The sequence below is a fragment of the Ictidomys tridecemlineatus genome, chromosome 5, assembly GCF_052094955.1.
Source record: "Ictidomys tridecemlineatus isolate mIctTri1 chromosome 5, mIctTri1.hap1, whole genome shotgun sequence".
NCBI lineage: Eukaryota > Metazoa > Chordata > Mammalia > Rodentia > Sciuridae > Ictidomys > Ictidomys tridecemlineatus.
In genome coordinates this window covers 174323442-174345142 of record NC_135481.1, presented here as the reverse complement: position 1 = coordinate 174345142, position 21701 = coordinate 174323442, and the positions used below count along the sequence as shown (strand labels likewise).

At 50.3% G+C, this 21701-nt stretch overlaps 1 protein-coding gene across 4 annotated transcripts; it reads right to left on the bottom strand.

Annotated features, from left to right (window-relative positions):
- Positions 1-455: 455 nt before the first annotated feature.
- Sdcbp2 (syndecan binding protein 2) lies at positions 456-20889 on the bottom strand. Of its 4 annotated transcripts, XR_005730100.2 has the most exons (10): positions 17439-17852; positions 11122-11194; positions 9926-9995; positions 9064-9164; positions 3933-4091; positions 3279-3454; positions 3027-3198; positions 1229-1320; positions 848-969; positions 456-760 (listed from the first exon to the last, which is right to left on the bottom strand). XR_005730100.2 is itself a non-coding variant. In XM_005320557.5 (9 exons), the coding sequence occupies exons 2-9, from the start codon at positions 11173-11175 to the stop codon at positions 915-917; spliced, it is 879 nt and encodes a 292-aa protein (XP_005320614.2). In that variant the 5' UTR covers positions 11176-11194; positions 20744-20889; the 3' UTR covers positions 456-914. The 4 variants fall into 4 exon arrangements, 3 of the variants coding, with proteins under 3 accessions (XP_005320614.2, XP_040132485.2, XP_040132487.2); XM_005320557.5 differs by lacking the exon at positions 17439-17852 and adding an exon at positions 20744-20889 and having other exon boundaries at positions 456-969; XM_040276551.2 differs by having other exon boundaries at positions 456-969.
- Positions 20890-21701: the final 812 nt, after the last annotated feature.

Here is a 21701-nt window from a genome sequence, read left to right as displayed (position 1 = left end):
TTTCTAAGGCGGGGGTTGGGGGAGATCCACGCTGTCCTCCCCCAGCACAGAGGGAAGCAGAGGCTGTCGGCGGGCCACTACTGCCCACTCCACATCAGGGACACCCTCTCCGCCCGCCCCACCAGGTGTCAGACCCTGGACACTGAGTGCCTTGCATTTCTTCCTCCCCAACAGCCCTGACGTGGCTTCTCATGCCCACTTTGCAGATGCAGAAGCAGCCACGGCCACCCACAGCTCAAAGCCAAGGCCACGCTCCGTCCACCACACAGCCCCCTAGATCCAGCCATCCCTGCGCCAGACTAGCTGGCAGTACATGGTGGAGGCAGGGCCAAGTCACCCTTCTCAGAGGGGATGTGTAGAAAGGCCTGAGTGTCACCACTGTTTCAAAGAACACCAGCCCTGGCGTGTCACGGGACCAAGGATTCTGGAATTCCCAATGACCTTTGAGGAAGGGATTGTGTTTCCAATCAAATCTTTATTCCAAAGACAGTCAAGGGTCGTAACTGACCATCTGTCTGCAGCAAAAAGCAAGGGAAGGCGAAGGCGAGAGTCTCACGAAGAATGTGGTTCTGTCTCTCAAACTGCGGGGCTGTTTCCCTGGCAGAGGCAAAGTCTTCCAAGGACTCAGCTACGACTCTAAGAGGTGTCTGGCTGGCCCGTCCACGTGCCCAGCATGTCAATAAGTGCAGAGAATGGGCTGCATCGGGTACTGCTGGGGCCGCAGCCTGGTTAGGAGGGAGACTCCCAGAGACCTCCGTGCCTGTGTGACAGACTCACGCCATCCAGTGCCACCCACCTGAAACATGCTCCTCTCAAGACCCCACCCCCGGAGGCAGCCAGCTGCAACCTGTCATCCAAGAGGCCACTTCTCTTTCCTGCAGGAGGGTGGGATGGCTGAGCTGCCCTCCTGCACTTCAGACATCTGGGATGGAGTGGTCCATGGTGTGGTGGAGAAGCGTCGGGGACAACCTAGACAGTGGCAATGGTGACAGTAGTGGACACTGGAAGCTCCTTCTCCCTGCCCAGCCCCCCAGCCTGTTCACCCCAGGGGGGCATTCACCCCTGTTCTAAAACTTTCAGATCCCCAGAAGCCACCAGCCACCTCGGAGAGAGGGGAAGAGAGAGGAGGAGGAGCAAGCCGGGCCTGCCCCCTGGGTCAGCCTTGGAAAAGCCAGGGTGGCTGAGCCAGGTGGCCCCGGGGGCGGGGGACGAGGAGGGCACTCCTTACTTTTTGACCATGTGCTCGTAGATCACAGTGGGAATGAGGGTCAGGGTGATGACGTTTCCCGCTGAGGCCAGAATCTCCATGATGGCTTTGTCCTGGACAGGAGGTGAGTGAATGGTCTCCCTGAGGGCCGGGGCCGAGATACTGCCACAGGCCACTGATGCCCAACTGCAGGGGCCAGGCCACCTGGGCCCCTGAGCCTGCCTGGCAAGGGTTAGGCACAGTCTGGCTTGAGCAAGGACGTGGGCCTCCCATCTGAGGCTCTCCAAGTCAAAGGAGCGTGCAGTCCCCTCCCCCGCCCACGAAAGCCAGCTGCGTGGGCCTGGCACTCAACACGGCCTCACAGACGGAGCCTCCTTCCCCTTGCGAGGGCCCACACTGCCACCCCATCTCCCTGGCCCCAGTCACACTGGGGTTTGGGTTCTAAAGCCCAAAAAGAAGAACCCTGCGGTGGGAGACAGTAAGCACACCTGACCTGGCTCGTGTGGCCAGACAGGCCAGGGGGTGCTGTCCCCTACATCTGCGACCATGAGGAGGACAAACCTGAAGAGGCTGAGCAGCCTGTGCCCGCAGCCCAACAACAGCCGGGGCCATCGGGGCCTCTGGCCCGGACTCAGGGCCTGGTGACCGTGACTTTGCACATCTGTCCCTGGCTGTGTTCTTAGTTGTTCCAGAATAAATGGGAGCGAATGTGCCAGGTGGGACTAGTGACAGCCACAGAGTGAAATGAACTTCAGAGAGACCAGTGAAGAAACGAGTCATTTAGAGCCTCTCGGTAGAAGGACAAACTCCTCCCTAAGGCCTCACAGAGCCGTGGCCCGGGACAGTGACTGATAAACTCACGACCATGCCTTGAGCCATCCATGCAGATGACAGAATCCCATCTCAGCAGGACTGACTTCCAGAAGAGTTAGGATGGAAGAACTGTAATGCTCTCAAAGGAGGAGCTCACTAATATGAGGGCTCTCCAGCTACTCAGAATCCATATTACTATACTCAACTTTTTAAGCACTTTTTAGTTGTCATGTCTGAGAAAAGGGAGATGATGCAGTAGGTGGGATACTGGACAGATATTAGGAAGAACTTCCTGACCACAACAGTCACTAAGAATAAACTCCAAGGAAGGTGGGGGAGACTGTCAGGCATAAGGAAGCAAACATGTGACAGGAATGGCTTGTGTCAGCTGCGGAGTCAGATGCCACTACTCACACCACTTCTGTGGGGGGAGCTCTGCCCCACAAGTACCAAAGCACTGGACATGGACAGGAGGGGGCGCTCCCTCTATATCACAACTGGGTTTGAGAGCCACTCTGAGTCCAAGTGGCATCAAGTCAGGATAAAGCCACTTTCACTTGTTCAGAACCATATAACTCATCATCCTCAGTCCATTCCCCCAAGACACCCCCATTCCAGATGCACAGGGCCCACCCCTCCTGGCACCTTCTGGACTTTCAAACTCACCACCACCCTTGAAAAAGGAACGAAGATCAGAAGTGATCAACATGCAACCAGGAGCACCACGTAGAGGGAGAGGTGTCCATGCAGCGGGCACCTTGGGGTGCCGTGTCCTCACATGCATTGCCACGCCCCTCTGCCCTGAGCACCCCGGGTTAGTCACAGTAGCTAGTACTTACTGAGCACTGCCCTGTGCCTGGCGCCCTGCAGAGCTCTAGGCACAGGGTCTTACTGGAACCTTAGGAGGAGGAAGCTGCATGGGGAGGGGAGGGGCTGCAGCCTGTCCAGATACCAGCCCTCCCACTCAGCGGCTCCCCCAGCCCACGGAAAGCCGGCCACCGCCTACCTTCAGTCCGACGACATTCTGCCCGTTCACCTCGCACACATAGTGGTCGGTGAGGAGCCCGTTGCGGGCCGCAGAGCTCCCTTTGACCACAGAGACCACCTTCCCCTTCTTGATGAAGAAGCCCACGTGGCCCAAGCTGTCCTTGTGCATGGTAACCGTCCGCTGGAACGGTCTGGCAGAGGGGGAGAGTGAGCTGGGCCTGGGGACGTGGCTGGAACTGGGCAGAGGGGCTCTGGGGCGCTGGCTGCTCACCTGTCCCTGATGACCATGACGATCTTCTCCGGCGAGGCCTTCTTCAGCGCGCGGTGGGCCTTTTCCGCGCTCCACCCAGCGCAGTCCCGCCCATCCACCTGCAGGATCTGGTCCCCGAAGCGCAGCCCCACGAGGGAGGCGGGGGTGTTGGCCTGCACCAGCTGCACGAAGAGCCCCTGGGGAAGGCGGCCTAGAGTCAGCCCCTGCAGCCCTGAGCCCGGGAGCCTACCGGCACGGGGCCTCCACCCTGCAGGGCAGGTAACACGGTCACCCCATCTTCCTGGGGAGGAAGCAGGGCAGGCCACACAGCTGGGGGAAACTGGGTCAGGATTTGAACCCCGGCCAGAGGCTGCATGGCGACCCCTCCAGTGCACGGCCCTCCAGAGGCACGGCTTTCTCAGCTTTCACGGTCTGCGGACAGTTGCCAGGAAGCTGATCCCTGGGTGGTGGGGTGCATGGGGGCGGGGGAAGGCATGGCTCCCCAGGGAGCCACGGACCAACGAGAGCCCAGAAGGGGTGGTGGAGGGTCCCTGCCGCAACCTAGCCCAGCCCTGGGACCTTGGGTGAGGATGCCCCATCTGCCCCCTTCTCACTGGTGCCCTCTGGGGCTGGCGCGCTTTCCCGACAGGGGTCGTGTCCCTCCGCGGCGCCTACCTTGTCGATGGCCCGCAGCCGCAGCCCCGTCTTGCCGCGCTCGTCCTTGCACAGGTGGATCTCCCGCACCCCGGGCTTGATCTCCGCGCGCTTCACGCCTAGGTTGTTCCCGGACACCGGTGCCACCCCCTGGCCAGGCAAGAGTCTGGAGATCGCCTCCTGCAGCCATCAGGGGCACCGGGAGTCAGGCCAACCCCAGGAGCTGAGGGCCTCAGGGGTCTCTGGGCTGGCGGGTAGGAAAGGGCAAAGGAGGACCCAGCAGTCCCTGGGAGCCCAGATCCACCCCAGACCACACACGGCTCCGCAGGGGCTGGGAGGCGCCGTGGCTCCAGGAAGCCACTAGAGGGCATCAAAGCCCATGTCCCTGCAAATGGGCTGAGAAAGGGTGGTGGGCCCCAGGGAAGGGAGGGGGGCGCGTTTTCCAAGGCAACTTGATATCGGGAAGAGATTCCTTCAAATTCACTTAAAATAGAAAAATAATATGGTAAATAGTGAGCAGTGGCGGATGAAAGGGCTCAGTATAATTCTCGTTCTTAAAAAAATGAACCCCAAAATATAAAGATTAACAAATGCTTCCTCATAAAGTGCAGAACAAGGCAAAGATGTCTATTCTCACTCATCTACTGAACAAAGTACTGGAAGAGCTAACCAGCGCAATAAGGCAAGAAAAAAAAGGCATACAGACCAGAAAGAAGGAATCTAACTGTTCTTATTCATTGATGACATCACAGTCAACTAGGAAATCCCAAGGAATCTACAAGTAAACTCCTACATCCAACAAATTAGCTCAGCAAGGTCATAAGATACAAGTCAACGCGAGAAAATCAATGCTTCGGGCCACAGGTACAGAGAATTGGGCTTGTTAGACCCAGCTACTGCAGAGGCTGAAGCGGGAGGATCCCGTGAACCCAGGAGTTCTGTGCTTGCCTGGGCTGACAGCAGGACCTAGTCTCAAAATATGTGTGATACTTCTGTATATTAACAAGTACCAGTAGAAACTTAACGTAAAAATAAAATATCACTTATAATGATTTGAAATAGGGGAGATATTTAGGCATAAGTCTAACAAAACATATACCGAAACTGTAACAAAACAACCTAACACTGATAAGTGGTCAAACAAAACCTAAAAAAATAGAAGAGTATCCACGGGTTGAAAAACTGGTCCAGTTATCAAGTTCACCCAAACTGATACACAAATATAATATAATTTCCAACAAAATGTATATAAGTATTTTGTAGATACAGGTGCAGTTAGTCTAAACTTTTTATGGGAAGACAACAAAATTTTAGAATAAAACAAATTGGATAGAAAGAACAAAAGGAGAGGAATTTCTCCACCAAATTTCAAGATTTCTTCTATAAGACAGTGTGATACTAGACATGTGGATCAGTGGGACAGAATCAAGCATTCAGAAATAGCCTCACAAGAAAGGACAAGGGCTTTGCCACAGAGGTGCAGAGCAGCCCGAGGGGACAGGGGGGACTCTCCCAAGAAACAGCTGGAACAGCTGGAGCGGTTGGGCAGCCAGGGGCAAAAAAACGCGACCCTTGACCTAAACTTCACACCTTATGCAAAATTTATCTCAAAGTCAGTTATAAATTTCATGTAAAACATAAAACTGTAATAGTTTTAGAACATAAAGAAGAAAATCTTCAGGAACCAGGACTTGCCAAGAATTTCTTAGATGATAATCTAAAGGTATGAATCACAAAAAAAAATAGTCAAAATTTTGGCCTTGTCAAAATTAAAAACTTTTGCTTTGCAAAAGACTCCAGCCCCATTAAGAGTAGGAAAAGAGTGGGCTGGGGTTGTGGCTCAGCAGTAGAGCGCTCGCCTTGCATGTGCGAGGCCCTGGGTTCGATCCTCAGCATCACATAAAAAATAAATAAATGAAACAAAGGTATTGTGTCCAACTATATCTAAAAATTACATATTAAAAAGAAGTATAAAAAGAGTAAGGTGGGGTGGTACATGTCCATTCCAGAGATTCAGGAGGCTGAGACAGGAGGATTGAGAGAGAGGAGAGGGTGGGGAGGGGAGGGAGGAGAGAAGACTCAGAGAAAATATTTGCAAACCACATATTTGACAAAGGACTCTAGAATATATAAAGAATTCCCAACACTTGACTTAAAAATGATGTAATTACAATTCAAGAAAAAAATAGTCAACATTATTAGCCATTAGGAAAATGTAAATTAGACCAAGGTGAGGCGTCACTACACTGACCATGTGACTAAAACACCAAATGCTGGAGAGGAGGTGGAGAGACTGGAGCACTCATGCATGGCTGAAAGGAAAATAAAGTGACATGTCCTCTCTGAAAAATACTTTGACAGCTTTTTTTATTACTATACATTTACCATATAACTTAGTAACTGAACTCTGGGCAATTTTTAATCTTTATTTTTTTTTAATTTTTTTTGGTACCAGGGATTGAACCCAGGGTGCTTAACCACTGACCTACATTCCCCGCCCTTTTTACATTTTATTTTGAAAGAAGGTCTCACTAAGTTTCTTAGGGCCTCATTAAGTTGCCCAGACTGGCCTTAAACTTGTGATCCTCCTGCCTCAGCCTCCCAAATTGCTGGGATCATAGGTGTGTGCCACTGTGCCCAGTGCACTTTGAGCATTTATATCAAGAAGAAAGAGGAGAAAGGAAGGGAAAAGTGAGGAGGGAAAAGTGCAAGCTGGGTGCAGCAGTACACGCCTGTAATCTCAGCAACTCAGGAGGCTCAGGCAGGAGGATTGCAAGTTTGAGGCCAGCCTGGGCAATTTAGTGAGGCCCTAAGCAACTTTGCAAAATCCTCAAAAATAAATAAGAAGAAAATAAAATATGTCTATACAAAAACCTATACATGAACAGCTTTGTTTGTAATAATCAAAAACTGGAACAACTAAAATGTATTTCAAGAGGTTAAACAAACACTGTTACATTGTATGGCAGAATATTTCAGCAATAAAAAGGAATAAACTGCTGAGCATAACAGTGTACATCTCTAATCCCAGTGACTCAGGAGGCTGAAGCAGGAGGATCCCAAGTTCAAGGCCAGCCTCAACAATTTAGTGAGGCCCTATGCAAGACCCTGTCTCACAATAAAAAAATAAAAAGGGCTGGGGGTGTGGCTAGATGGTAAAATACTCCTGGATTCGATCCCTAGTATCAAAAATAAGTAAATAAATAAACACATAGATAGATAAATAGATAAATGATATGTACTACTGATGCATATGATGACCGGCATGGACATCAAAGACATATTGAGCAAAAAATAAATAAATAAAAGGCAATCTTGCCAGGTGCGGTGGTGCACGCCTGTTAATCCCAGAGGCTCAGGAGGCTGAGGCAGGAGGATCACGAGTTCAAAGCCAGCCTCAGCAAAAGTGAGGCAGTAAACAACTCAGTGAGACCCTGATTCTAAATGAAATTCAAAATTGGGCTGGGGATGTGACTCAGTGTTGAGTGTCCCTGAGTTCAATCTCTGGTACCAAAAAAAAAAAAAAAAAAAGCCAATCTCAGGAAGTCACCTTATAATATGTAATATTTCAAAGTGACAAAATTATACAGATGGAAAAATAAACTAGTGGTTGGGGAGGGTGTGGAGGTGGGAATGAGTAGCGGCAGGGGTGAGACCCTGGGGCTGAAGTGGTTCATCCTTGACTGTGCTGTGGTTCCAGGTATTTAAACATGTGACAAAATGACACAGACCTGCAGGCATTCATTGCACCAGAGTCAAACTCCTGGATTTGAGATAGGGCTATGGTTATGTAAAACGGAACCAGTGAGTGGGGGTGCTGCTCAGTGGTAGGGCACTGGCCAGCACTCGTGAGAGCCTGGGTTTGATCCCCTGTACTGCAAAAGAACAAAAAGATCAACAAAACATAACCAGTGAAGAAACTGGGTGAAATATACTTCTCTATACTATATTTGCAACTGCCTGTGAGCCTATTATTTATTTTTTACTTAACCACTGAACCATATCCCCAGACCTTTTATGTTTTTTTATTTTTATTTATTTTTTTTATTTTGAAGCAGAGTCTCACTAAATTGCTTAGGGCCTCACTAAGTACAAACATTGGCCTCAAATTTTCGGTCCTCCTGCTTAACTCTCCCAACCTGCTGCGATTACAGGCTTGTGCCACCTTGCCTGATTGAAACCTATTATTTAAAAATGAAAAGTTTGGGGCTGGAATGCAGCTCAGTGGTGGGGCACTTTCCTACCATGTGGGAGCCCCAGGTTCAATGCCTAGCATCACAAAAAATGATAAGTAGGTAAAATAAAAAGTAAAACACAATGCAAGAGCCTTCAATTATAAAAATACATCTTATCCTCTTATATTATTATGACCTAGACTGAATGCATTTATGTCCTAATTACCCAACATGACCTTCTTTGCTTCCTGGTTGTATTTCACAGCATGACTATCAAGGAGGTCATTTAGGAGAAGGACCGTAGGGTGTCACCGGTTTTCCCCAGGGCCCACATGTCCTCATGCTTAATGATTTCCTCCTGTCAAATTCTCACTCATCCATGGATTTGCATATGGATACTGTCACTTCCATCAGCTTCAGGAAACCCTGCAGCCTTGGCAAGAGGTGAGATTGTTCTCTGCAATCAATTGCATTGGCTCGGGAAGAAGCTAAACAATGGGGACATTGACAGATGGGTCACAGGGATGCCAGAGCTGATTGCAAGGGGTCCTATCAGTGAATGCGTTTTCAGGAGCATTTCATGTGACAGTTTGGTTTGCTCTCTGAAACCATGAAAAGCAGGAATCAAGTATTGTTGGACTTGGGGAGCACATCGGGGTGCGAGCACCTGCCATTGCTGCTGAGTCACAGGTGGCCCTAGCATTAGATGTCCCAGGCTCCTACTGGCTCTAATGTCTTTTCTTTGCATCCAGCTGTGTCAGACCAGCAGCCTGAAGCCACAGGTCAAGGGGCAGGGAAGACATGAAGACTCAGAATGCTTCCCATAAAGGCTCAAAATGAAAAGTGCCGCAAAGAAACAGAGCCATAAATAAGAACCCAGCGGAGAAAGGAGACTCAAACACAGAGAAAAGATGAGACCCGGGGCAAGGGGGCTCGGGACGTCCTGACCCATGGCTGGACAGGAGACAGACACTCACACAGTCGCCCTCTGGCATCTGGGGCAGGCTCTGCTGGACTTCTCGGCTGGAGAGGGAAAGACCCATGTAGCTCTCCAATTCCGCCAGGTTTGGGTACAAAACTGATGGGAGAGGAGGAAGAAAGGTCACCCAAGAGCATGTGCTCCGCCACTTCTGCCTGGCCATCCATTCCTAGTAAAAAATGGAACCTGGGGATAGTGTTATTCCCTGTGCTGAGCCCTGGGACGCTTGCTGCTGAGGTGGACTGGCTCAGAGGATGAGCTGCGTGGGGAAGGGAGCCTGCCTTTGTCCTGGAGCAGCCTGGGCCTCAGGGGCCCTCGGGGACCAGTCTGGAATTTGACTCCACCGACTTCGGCACCAGCCAAACACCCAGCACAAAGCTAGTGGGGGCCAGGTGGGGTCCACAGTCATGGAGGAAGGACTCTGAGCCCAGGGCAACCCCCAGAGAACTGCACAAGGCAGAGGGCAAGATGGAGCTTGAGTTCAAGTTTCTATTACAGAACTGACTCAAAACGCAGGGGGCACCTCAGGGGGCACCATGAACATCTGGTGTCCCCAGGCCTCCTCCCCTGGTGGCCCTCACTAAACCAGTCGGCCAGTGTCCCCTCCAAGGGTTCTGGAGAGAGCAAAGTGTGCATAAAGCCCTAACATAATGGAAGGCAAGAAGAAATCCTGGGTTCAGAAGTGGCCAGAAACGTGAGGCTGGTTCTCAAAGTCAAGACTACCCCGAGACCCAGGCAAGCAGGACCTGCCCCATCCTGGGAGCAGAATCCACCATGTCCTTTCTGGTGATGGGGACCCACGGGGACCAGTAGTGCCAGCTGGGGTGTTAGGTGTGAACATTTGTGTCAGGCTCACTCACCTGAGGGTGGGGACACAGCTGTCTCCTGGGCAGGCAGGGCGGCCATCCTGGGCAAGGCTCTGGCCTGGGCCTGGGCAGGGGCAAGGAGATCCATCAGCAGGGCCCCGGGATCCTCAGAACCTGGGGCTCCCTGAGCAGGGGAGCCTGGGAATTGGGTACAAATGTGGGCCTGGGATGGGGTGCCCTGGGGCTCTCCAGGCTCTGTGGCCTACAGGTGGCTTCTACGCTGTAAATTAGTGGGGCCCAGAAGGCCCAATACTGCAAGTTCTCACTCCCACATTCAATTTCAGACGTAGAGAATAGAAGTGTAGTTCCTAGGACCCTGGGAGGGTGTGGGGCAGGGAGAGGGTTGGAGAGAGGATTGTTAAAGGGTGCAGGGGTGCAGCAGGACAGGAGGAATGCATTCGAATGTTCTACAGCATAGTCAGGAAACTATGGTTGAGAGTAATGGATCAAATATTTAAAAATAGCGAGTAGAGAGGGTTGTAAGTGTTCCCAACACAACGAATGGTAAATGTCTGCAGTGATACAGGTGCGAGCCGCCCTTATCGGACCCTGACACAGTGTAGAGGTAGTGAAATGTTATGCTGTGCCCCATAAATAGCTACAGTTACTGTGTATTAATTAAAATAAAAAGTTTGTTTTTTTTTTTTTCAAAAAAGTGGCCTCTGTAGCTAGACATCTTTCTGAGAGGAGGTTCTCCTGGGGCTAATGACCCACCAAATGTCACCACCCAATTTTTTTGCCTGCGGCAGCCAGGACACCAAAGCCAACCTCCTGAACAAGTTCTCAGTGGGAAAAGCCCAAATTCTCAAAGTCCTCTGGGACCCCAGGCAGTGGGCTGGAGGGAGGAAGAAGCTGGACACACCAAGGCCACACCCTCTGGGTTTCCCGTGGAGCTGGCCCTGGCACCACAGGGTCCACCTGCAGCAGGAAGTGTGGGGACAGAGCTGGGCCTGAAAGGCATGTTAGTGGCTCCTTGGTCCTTTCCACTCCTGCTGTGGCTCCGCTGGCCCTGGCTCTGGATGCCTTCCCTGCCCAGCCCCTGCAGTGGGACTTGCAGGCCACAGGGACTCCCAGCAGTGCCCAGGGTCCACAGCACCCAGTGCCTTCCAGAAAAGCCTTCCTTAGTTACCCAGGGGTCACCCCCAAGGCCTCAGCCAAGGAACCCAAGCTAATGGGGCCTGGTGGCTTACCTGGATGACTTGGTCCACCTTCAGGTCCTCCAGAGATGGGTACAGGGTGGACATGGCTGCTCCCTGGGACACCCTGCAGAGAGAGAGAGTGAGGGGCTGAGGATGCATCTCCCACCTTCCTGAGGAGAGGCGCAGACATCAGGCTTCTGCCCCATACCCCACTCAGCACTCCCGCATATGAGAAAATCATCAGGGGGTGTTATTATCCCTGTTTTAGAAATGGGGGGACTGGCTGGGCATAGTGGTACATGCCTGGGGAGGCTGAGGAAAATTGCAAGTTCAAGGCCAGCCTCAGCAGTTTAGCAAGACTCTCAGCAATTTGGAGAGACATATCTCAAAATTAAAAATTAAAAATATCTGGGAATATAGAGAGGTGAAAGGTCAGGGGATGTAAAGCAACCCTGAGTGTAATGCCCAGGAGAAAGCAGGGGGCAGGGGGAGAAAAGAAGAAAGAAATGGGAGGCTAGGTTTTGAGCCAGTCTTTTTGACTCCAAAGCTCATAGTCTCTACACATCCAACCATGTTTGGCTTAGAACTCAGGCCCAGGGGATCAGCCAGGATATGCTATGGAGGAAAGGCAGAATCATGAACCACATTCTCCCCTGCCATCTGTCAAAGGTCAGATCACTCAAGATCTAAATATAACCCAGCAGGCATACATAAAGGACCTGGTATATACCAGGCCTAGGTTAGGGGTATGCACAGAATCATCTCACAACTACAAATGGCAAAGGCAGCAGGGCATTCCAAGTCCCTCCATCCCCCACCTCCCACACACCTCTGGATATTTGAGATCCACTGTATACCACTGATTTCCAGACACCCTGGCAACTTCTGATCTTAGCTAAAATGAAGTAAGATCTTAAAATTCATTAAAAATATGCACACGGGGCCTGGGAGTATAGTCTAGTAGTATATAGCACTTATTTAGCCTTTGTGAGGCACTGGGTTCCATCTCCAGAACACACACACACACACACACACACACACACACACACACACACACCCCTAACATACATACAAACAGGCAAAATCCAATCACTGGACAGAGCTTGGTCCACAAAGGTAGACCGGGGTGGTGAGCAACTGAGAACACTTGCTAACAGCAAGACTCAGTAGAGCCCCTAAGCAAGATGCCCAGAGAAATTCAAAGGAACCTGTCATGAGCCATCCATGGGCCCTGTGTGTGAGCTATGCACATTTGAGCCCTACGAGGGGACTGGCCTGACGTTGCGGCCTGATTGGGCTGTGCGTATGTGTGCCTTTTCTCTCCCTCTGCTCAGTGATCCCACACAGCACCTGAGATGGATGTGGTTTTCCAAATGTCAATCAACCTGGGGATCACAAGACATCACCAAGCAAGACTCCACCCTTCGAAACCAAATCCATTGCCTTATTTGGGTGGAATATTCTATGATGGCTTTTCCTCCATAAATAGGGGGGATTCTGTTGTGCCCTCTCTCTCTTGCCTCCCTTGCTCACCTTGCCTTCCTGCACGGGAGCTGACACCTGAGGGCTCAGAGCTGTCCCTGACCCCCAAAAAGGTATTTCTGTGTTTGTGTGGTTTTATAGTTGCCAGTCCGGCCAGTGGTGACAGGAGTCACAGCCGTTTGAGAAATGCTTTGTCTCCTTCCTTGATAAAATGCAGGAAGGGAATCTTTATTGGTCTTTCTGGACTCTTCCCCTTGACCCACTCACCTCTGGCTCTGGCACACCTCCACCTCCACCCCAGCTCGTGACCTGCCCCACCCCCTGATCACCCTTAATCCTGCAGAAAGGTGCTCCTGGTAGAAAGGTCACTGACCCTCTCACCCTGGTCCTGCCCTTAGGGACAGGCTCTGGCCAGCCTCCCTCCCTGAACTTTTCAACTGTCCTCAGTCTGTTTTCCCAGGGGGACGGCAGGTTCTCAGGGTCAAGGTGTGTCCTATTGCCTACATGTGACAGGTGCATGTGATAAAGGAAGGCCTGATGGTGGCACAGGGGACTGGGTGGGCTGTGCCAAGGGAAATGTGACTCTGGCTTGCTCCTAGGGACCAGCTCCTCTGGGCACTTCCCTTAGTGATCCATGGGCATTAAGAACATCCTCATGAGTCACTGTTCCTTCCCACAGTGCACATGCTGCCCCACCCCGTCATCCCTGACCCCCACCCCCCACCCTTCCAGTCTGTATCAAGTCCCCTCCCCCACACGTTGTGTTGTGCAGACCTCCTTCATCTCTCGGTCCCTCCCCAGGGCCACAACATCCTCCAACGAGTCTTTACCTCCCCCCTCTCGATGCTCCCAGAGAGCGGCTCAGGTGTTGTGGCCCTGCGTGGTGTCCCTAGGTGGCATGCCACTGCCCTCAGAATGTGACCTTTGTTTCCTAAAATGGCCCACAGGGACGTCCTGATTCCTCCGGAGATTGGAACGGGCGCCCCATGAGTTAGCTGTAAACAGATTGTAGAGTATGTAACGAACCTTGCAGAGTATGTAACATTCAAATTAGTGGCCTAAATGCAAAACTCAAGACCCTGCGTTTGTAATCTATATTTCCCACTGCTCCTAAAAACAAACAAAACAAAAACAGGAAGCTTTGTTGCTCCTGGACCGCATCTGAGTAGCTATCTATGGTGGAGAAGCAGCAGACTCCAGGGCACCTCAGGCCCCACCACTCTGTATTGTCCCTTACACCCAAGCCACTGTACTAGACAGCATCAAGACCCAGGGGACATCTGTTGGCAACAGTGGCCTCACTCTCTGGCTTCTTTTCTTGCCACGCATCCTCCCAATTCCTTCATTCAGTCCCAGTTGTGATAGGCTAGTTTCAGATATTTGAATGAATGTTATTGTCCCTTGTCTTCAGGCCTTTGTGGGTGTCATTCCTTCTATCTGGAGTGACCCATTGGCCTCTTCATCTTGCCTGGCTAGATCCTAATTATTTTCAAGTCCAACATCATGGGACCCTTCTTGCAGGAAGCCCACTTGATTTGTGCTCCTGGTAGCTACTGCCCCATGTCCTTACTCCTGTTGGTCATTCACTGCTCCTGTGGTCATCTCTTTACCTATCCAATTGCCTCATTAAATTGGGAGTCCCAAGAGGCAGCAACTGGGCCTTTTCACTCATGGCCGAGCTTCTAGCCCCTAGCATGGAGACGAATGCAATAACATCGCCAAAGCTTAGGAACCAACTTCCTCAACAAGACTCCTATAATTGCAAGAAGTAAAATCAAGAATCAATAAATGGAATGGAATCAAACTAAAAAGCTTCTTCACAGCAAGGGGAACAATGTGAAGAGAGAGCCTACCCCCCATCCCTCCTCCTCCTGTAGTTCAAGTCTCTTCCCCAGAGGCCGACACTGGGAAGAGTCCCCAGGCTTCCCTTGTGATTCTGGTCAAGGCATAATTCGAGATTAGATATGCAGATTTACAACCCCTCTCTGTCTCTTTTTGTAAGTGGTAATTATTAACATTATTCCTCTATTAAGAGTAGTATTTTAGGGGCTGGGGAATATAGCTCAGTGGTAGAGGGCTTGGCTAGTGGCAAGAGGGGCTGATTCAATCCCCAGCACCACAATAAAATAAAGTAAAATAAAAAAGGAAGTATTTCAAGTCATCTCATACTAGACAAGGCGCCATAAACATAAATTGGAGAAAAGATCGCCTTTCCAACAAATGGTGCTGGGAAAACTGGAAATCCATATGTAGCAAAATGAAATTAGACCCCTATCTCTCACCCTGCACAAAACTCAACTCTAAGTGTCAAGCACCTTGGCAATAGACCAGAGACCCTGTGTCTACCAGAAGAAAAACTAGGCCCAGATCTCCATCACGTCCATTTAGGAATAGACTTCCTCAATAAGACCCCTAAAGTGCAACAAGTAAAATCAAGAATCAATAAATGGGATGGGATCAAATTAAAAAGCTTCTTCATAGCAAAGGAAACAATCAAGAATGTGAAGAGAAGCCTACAGAATGGAAGAAAATCTTTGCTACCTGCACCCCAGATAGAGCATTAATCTCCAGAATATATAAAAAATTCAAAAAACTTAACCCCCCCCCAAATAACCAATCAATAAATGGTCAAATGAACAGGCACATCACAGAAGAAATATAACCAGTCAACAAATATATGTAAAAATGTTCAACATCTCTAGCAATTAGAGAAATGCAAATTAAAACTACTGAGATTCCATTTCACTGCAGTCAGAATGGCCATTATCCAGAATACAAGTAACAATAAATGTTGGTGAGGATTTAGAGAAAAGGCACACTCATACATTGCTGGTAGGACTGAAAATTGGTGCAGCCACTCTGGAAAGCAGTATGGAGTTTCCTTAGAAAACTTAGAAGGGAACCACCATTTGACCCAGCTATCCCACTCTTTGGTATACACCCAAAGGACTTAAAATCAGCCTATTACAGTGATTTTGCCACATCAATGTTTATAGCAGCTCAATTCACAATAGCTAAGCTATGGAACCAAACTAGGTCCCTCTGTGGGACACCAACCTCCCACGTGACTGAGTTAACTCCCCTGCTGGAGGATGTGGCCTCAGGCACCCATGCTGCTAGACTGCCCTGCTGTTCCGGGGTTTGGCCAGGCTGTGTCTTCCTACAGCCCCATGGGTGGAGCTACGATCACCTGCTCCTTTGTAATATAACCCCTTGCCCTGTTTAGGATAATGTTCCATGAAGTGCCTTGTGTGTGTGTGTCCCCTTCTCTTACTGTGACCTTGGGTATGGCCTACCTAATTGTTAGTCAATCTGCTGATAGTGGACATCGTGAAGATAGACTCAGCCCCATGAAACCTGACCCCTTGCCTCCTTTGAATAGCTTCTCCTCAATAAAAGGGGTCATTGCCTGCTCTCTCTTTTCCTTAAGGACCTTTAAGTTCAGAGAAGCCGTCACAGCGACCCCAAAGAAAAAGGTATTTGTGTCTCTTATGTGGTCATTTTACACAGCCCAGTTTCCCTGGAGTGACCCCCTGAGTGTTTTAATTGTGAAAACTCTTCAAGAGATAAATGGATAGAGAAAATGTGGTATGTATACACAGCAATACTCAGAAGAATGAAATTAATGCCATAAAGAAGAATGAAATTATGGCATTTCCTAGTAAATGAATGGAACTGGAAACTATCATGCTAAGTGAAATACGTCAATCCCAAAAAGGCAAGGCTGAATGTTTTCTCTGATACACTGCCACTAACATACAATAAGAGGGTGGGGAGGGAAAAACAGAAGTTCATTAGACAAAGGGGAATGAAAGGAAGGGAGGGGTGGGAATAGGAAAGACAGTGGAATGCATCTGACATGACTTTTCTATCTTCATATGTGAACACACCACCAGTGAAACTCAACTTGTGTACAAACACAAGAATGGGAAGTTATACTCCATATGTGTATAATATGTCAAAATTCACCCTACTGTCATGTATATATCAAAAAGAACAAATTAAAAAAATAACTTGTGAAAAATAATAATATTGCCAAGGGCGATGCTTTGTGCCTGGGTTTCCACTTTCCTCCTTGTAAAGCTCAGCTCTGTTATCCTGAGGACGCCCACCTTCCTAGGATGAACCAAACCGTCATGTAACAAAACAAAATAAAATCTGTTTATAATCTGGTCCCTATACAAATATAAAGACAATATCCCTGGTTTTAGCACGCACTGTATTATCCCAAAATGCATATACTAGGTTAACTGAGGGAAGTTATACTTTGTTTTCTTCACCATTTTGGAAAATCGCTGTGAACCCTGCTCACCACAGGTGTCAGCACAATAGCCTGCCCAAGCCTTCCTGAAGTTGCAGCTGTCACCGTGACTCCAAGCTCCTATACACTGAGCCTTTGACTCCAGATGTCAAATATAAACTGTTGCAAAGTTCAGTTGAATATTGCCTCCTATTAAATCTGAACTTGTAAGTTGGGTACCAGCGTGATCAACCTAATCCGTCTGACTTTACAATCGTTTGTTATAGATCACTGCCACTTCCCTTACTCCTCCCATGTAGACAAAGCCTCCTTATTGATTTTTTTCTCTTTCACCAAGAGGGAACCATCGCCTAGCCTGAAGCCTCAGGATGAACTTGCCCCTTCCCTCGCCTCAATTTCCCGCTCTGGGTAATGGGAGCAACCAGCACAAACTCCGTGGACCGAGGCACCGCAGAGACCTGGGGCGCACCCTCCACGCCGGCCCCAGCTAGCCCATCCCTCACACCTCCCTGCTGACCCGCTCTGCTAGCGGCTCCCGACCCGCCTCTCCCGCCTGCATCGCCTACGGCGCCTGCGCAGAGCCCCTCCAATTCGGCAGTGTCTAGGGCGCATGTGTCGCGCCCACCTAAGCCCGAGCGGCCGAGCGCAGCTCCCAGAATGCCCCACGGCTGTGGAGCGAAAAATGGCGGCCTCCTCGCCGCGTAGGATGCCGGCTGGGTGGGTTACTAGAGTCACAGTACAGGTGCCCGTGATTAGCGGCATCCGCAAAGCGGCAGAGCAAGCGAGGCGAAGGCTCGGTCGCGTTCTGCTCCCCTCTACGGACTGGAGGCCGCGCCTGTCGGAAGAACCTTAAAGTGGGCGAGGCCCCTGCGCTCCCACGCCCTGGGCTCCGAGCGACACGCGTGGGCTCCGGGGGAGAGGGGTGAGGCCGAGCCACCGCTGCCAGCCTTGGGAGATCCTGCTCCCCGCGGCTTGTTGCTGGTGTGAACAGGAAGTCTCCGCGCTCCCCTTGGCTTCCAAGGCCCTTGAAGACCAGAGCGGTTCTGCCCGGCGTGACGTCACGCAGCGCCTCTTGACCTGTGCCCCCACCTCACGCGGATGCTCCCCAGGCACCTCCAGGGATGGAAGGAGACTTGGGCTTCCGGTGAAATCAGACCCACTGCCCTTTGACAAGGGACTCTGGCAGTTGGGACTGTAGGGTTAAAAAAAAAAAAAAAAAAAGGCTAGGAAAGCCACCTGAAGGCAGAAGACCCTAGAAAGTTCTAGGCAATGAGTGTAGTGTGCAGTGCAGTACGGGGGATAGCAAAGCCCAGGCCTGAGAGTCCAGCTGCCCTCTGGATAGTTACTACCTCTTGATTCTCCTACTGAAGTTTCCCCCAGTTGTCCTGTCCTTCCAGTGCAGCCCCACCAAGTCCATCCATGGGCTGAACCAAAAATTAGTTTTCCTCTGATCCTGCTTTTCCCTCCTTTTGAAACCATACCCACTTCTTTATCAGGATGAATCTCAAACTTGAGCCTGGCATAAAATTTCCTTAACCCTAACCCTGATAATGTCCCATATCACCTCTGCACTCATTCACCGTGCATTTTAATTCATCCCAAATTATTTGCTGGTTCTAAAACAACCTGAGAACTGTGCCTCAGTGCCATTATATGTGCTGTGCCCTCTCTCTTGAATGACATTCAGAACTTCCTCCTCATTCATCTGATGGTTTAATTCTAAGCCCTCCACGGAGAGAAGGGCAAACCTCCTTTCTCTAGACCACAGAGTCTATCACCTATGCCTTGCTCATTCCATAAGTGTTTATTAAGCATCTACTATGAGCAAGACCTTTTGCATTTCCTGGGTTGCAATTCCAGTGTGCTGTATTTATTTGCTTATCCTCACTTCTCAGAGAATGTCATTTAAGAATCCACAGTGCTGAGCATAGTGCCTGGCATATAACACGCATCCAATTATTTCTTCCAAACGAGTTGAAAAGCAGAGACAGGAGAAAGTCTGAAAACCTAGATATACAGTCTACCCATTCCCACAGCTTAGAGAAGGAGAAGAAAACATCCATGATAGGTAACCTAAAGGTGGTGGCTTCTACAATCTCCGAGGAAGAGTTGACTCAGTTCTTAATGGTTTCCTGCAAATAATTGGTTCCCCAGAAAGAAACAACCCCTCTAACTCGCGTCTCCCTGAGGATTTTCCTCTCCTTGTACTTTTCAGATTCCCATCCCTGAGCTTCTTTATAAGCAATAACACCCACAGCAATCTAGCAATCAGATCCTGGGAGATCAGGGCTGAAAGGGGTCTTCAGCCCCCATATTTGAATAGAGAACACTTTGTTCCAAAGAGCTGAAGCTCAGGGACTCCCACGTGTTCCTGTGGACAACTCATCCTTTAGAAGACAGTGTGCAGGAGGGAAGCGTGGGTTAGGTGGTGGAGGAATAGCTCTGAAGGCCAAATTAGCCCAGGGATCTGGTGAGTCGTAAAGGAAGAGGCTGTTGCTAGGCCACAGTCCCATACCCCCACCCCCTCCTCTCAGGGCTGTACTACCTGCTGGGGAAAAGCTGTGGACTTCAAGAAACACAGATATTCCCAAATGGGAACGCCCAAGGGAGTCAGGGCAGGAGCCAGGACTTGGAGGGAGGCTGAGCTCAGACTACCTGCATCTGGCTTGTGAGAGCAGGGCATGGCCAAGACCCTTTGGGGTGTCATTTCTTTCATAAAATGGGTAATAGTACCTATATTACCCATATCTAATCCCCAGAGTTGTCTGGGGATTTTTTTTAAAGAGAAATTTGGAAAACATTTAGCTTGGTAACTATCACATAATAGGCAATCAATAATAGTAGTTCATTCATCCAACACATTTACTGAGTGCCTGCTAAGTCCAAGTACTGTTCTAGCTGCCAGCAGTATGGCAGTGAACAGAAGAATTGGTTCTTGAGGAAGTTCCTTTGTAGTGAGGAGCTAGATTAAAAAACCCCATGACTCGGTGGGCTCTCAGGTGGTGGGAACCGCTAGGGAGAAGGTGAAGCAAGACGGAGAGTGGAGAATCAGGAGGTCCAGAGGAGCCTGCCTGCAGGATGGGGGGCATGTGAGGAAAGGCCTAAAGAGGTGGGTGAGGAGGAGCATTCCAGGATGAGGGCACAGCTGTTGCGTAGGCCCTGGGGAGGGGGTGCCTGCTGTGCTCAGGGACATCTGACCACAAGACTGCAGTCAGCTGTGCAGAGGGGAAGCAGCAGAGGTGTTCCTAGCTTAAGCACAGTATGTCAAGTAGCCAGGACAGCCAACAACCCACGGTGGGCCCACTCCGAGCCCCTTCCTGAGACCCTGCCATAGAGGACATGGGCGGACTCCTCGTTTCTGTTCTCATTCTGTTGTCCCAGCTGGGCTACTTCCAGCCTGCAGATGAGGACACTGGTTCCTAAGTGGTCAAGCCACTGGCTGTTTCCCAGCAGGTTTTCCTTGCTGTGGCAGGAGGTGGTTTGTAGAAACAGCTTCAGGAAAAGAAGTAACAAGCAGAGACCTGGGCCCTGTTCTTTGTGGACACCGCCTCTACCTTCAGCAGGGCCTTTGCTGCCAAGGGCTCCCATGAGGACCCAGTGTGGGTTCCACTCCTGGCGCCCTCCTGGTGAGCAGCAGAGTGAGTGCCAAGGTTCAGCTTTCATTCAGAGGGCCCCCCAGGGCTGGGGTTGGGAAACAGACCAGTAGTACGGGTAGAAGTGGGAGGCAGCACAGAACACCAGCCCCGGAACCTGGCCGGCTGCTAGAGTCAGAAGAGAAAACCCCGATTCATAGGTCACTTTCAGAGTGTGGAAGGGTGGACGAAAACTGCCTGAAAGTCCCAGAAAGGAAGGGACAGAGAGGTGGCAAGGAGATGGTGTGAGAGCAGGGCTCACTCAGTCCTCTCCCAGTCAGCACAGCCCCGCTCTTACCTGCAGACAGGTCCTGCTGCGTGTCCTCCAGCCACTGCTCAAAGTCTGTCTCACTCCCTGGAATGCAGTGGCCCTTGTCCCATCTGGGTTCCTGCTCTAGGAAGGGTAGTGCCCACCCCTTGGGCAACTGACTCACCTTGGGCTGGGCTAGGCCCACGTCAGTTGTGGTTGGGTAAACAAGGCAGGTGGCCTCCTCTGGATTTAGAGGTGGGTTAGTGCACACAGCTGACTTGTGTCAACACAGAGCTGTTGACTGGGGCATGAGCTTTCTGCTCTTTTCCTGGGAAAGTCTGTGTTTGGGTTGGAGACCTCCTGCTGGTGGTGGCAATGGCAAAAGACTGGAGGGCAGTTTGATGGGTCCCCTGGGTCTTAAAGAGTGCCCATTTTTTGTGGTCCAGCATTTCTTCTAGAAATCTGTTACTGTGAGGTCTCAGGGCCCATCTCCATGTTTTTTTGCTTTTGTTTTTTTTTGGGGGGGGGGCGGGTACCCAGGATTGAATCCAGGGACATTCGTCCACTGAGCCACATCCCCAGCCCTATTCTGTATTTTATTTAGAGACAGAGACTCACTGAGTTGCTTAGCACCTTGCCATTGCTGAGGCTGGCTTTGAACTCGCGATCCTCCTGCCTCAGCCTCCTGAGCTGCTGGGATTACAGATGCGTGCCACCATTAAAAAACAAACAAAAAAAAAACAGGGAAAGTCTAGAAATCCCAAATGCCAGTCACTGTGGTCTGGTTAAATAAACCATCCAACTATTAAAGTCACTTAAGGAAGGAGCTATTAGGAAATGCTCCTGACACAGTAAGAAGGAAAAAGCCTTATTGTGGTTTTGCTCTTACATTTTGTTTTTGTAAGTGACAGTGTAGACGGACATGAACTCAATGCTGGCTGACTGGATGTGGAGTAGGGGAGCAGCTTTGCTTTTTTTTCCTGGTGCTGGGGATGGAACCCAGGGT

Coding starts and splice junctions, on each gene's coding strand:
- Sdcbp2 (XM_040276551.2), bottom strand. CDS start 17,575: ATGCCGCTAATCACGGGCACCTGTACTGTGACTCTAGTAACCCACCCA. Junction 11,195..17,438: donor GCTCGGCCGCTCGGGCTTAG/GTGGGCGCGACA, acceptor CTCTCTCTGCAG/GGTGTCCCAGGGAGCAGCCA. Junction 3,199..3,278: donor GTCATGGTCATCAGGGACAG/GTGAGCAGCCAG, acceptor CCCCTCTGCCAG/ACCGTTCCAGCGGACGGTTA.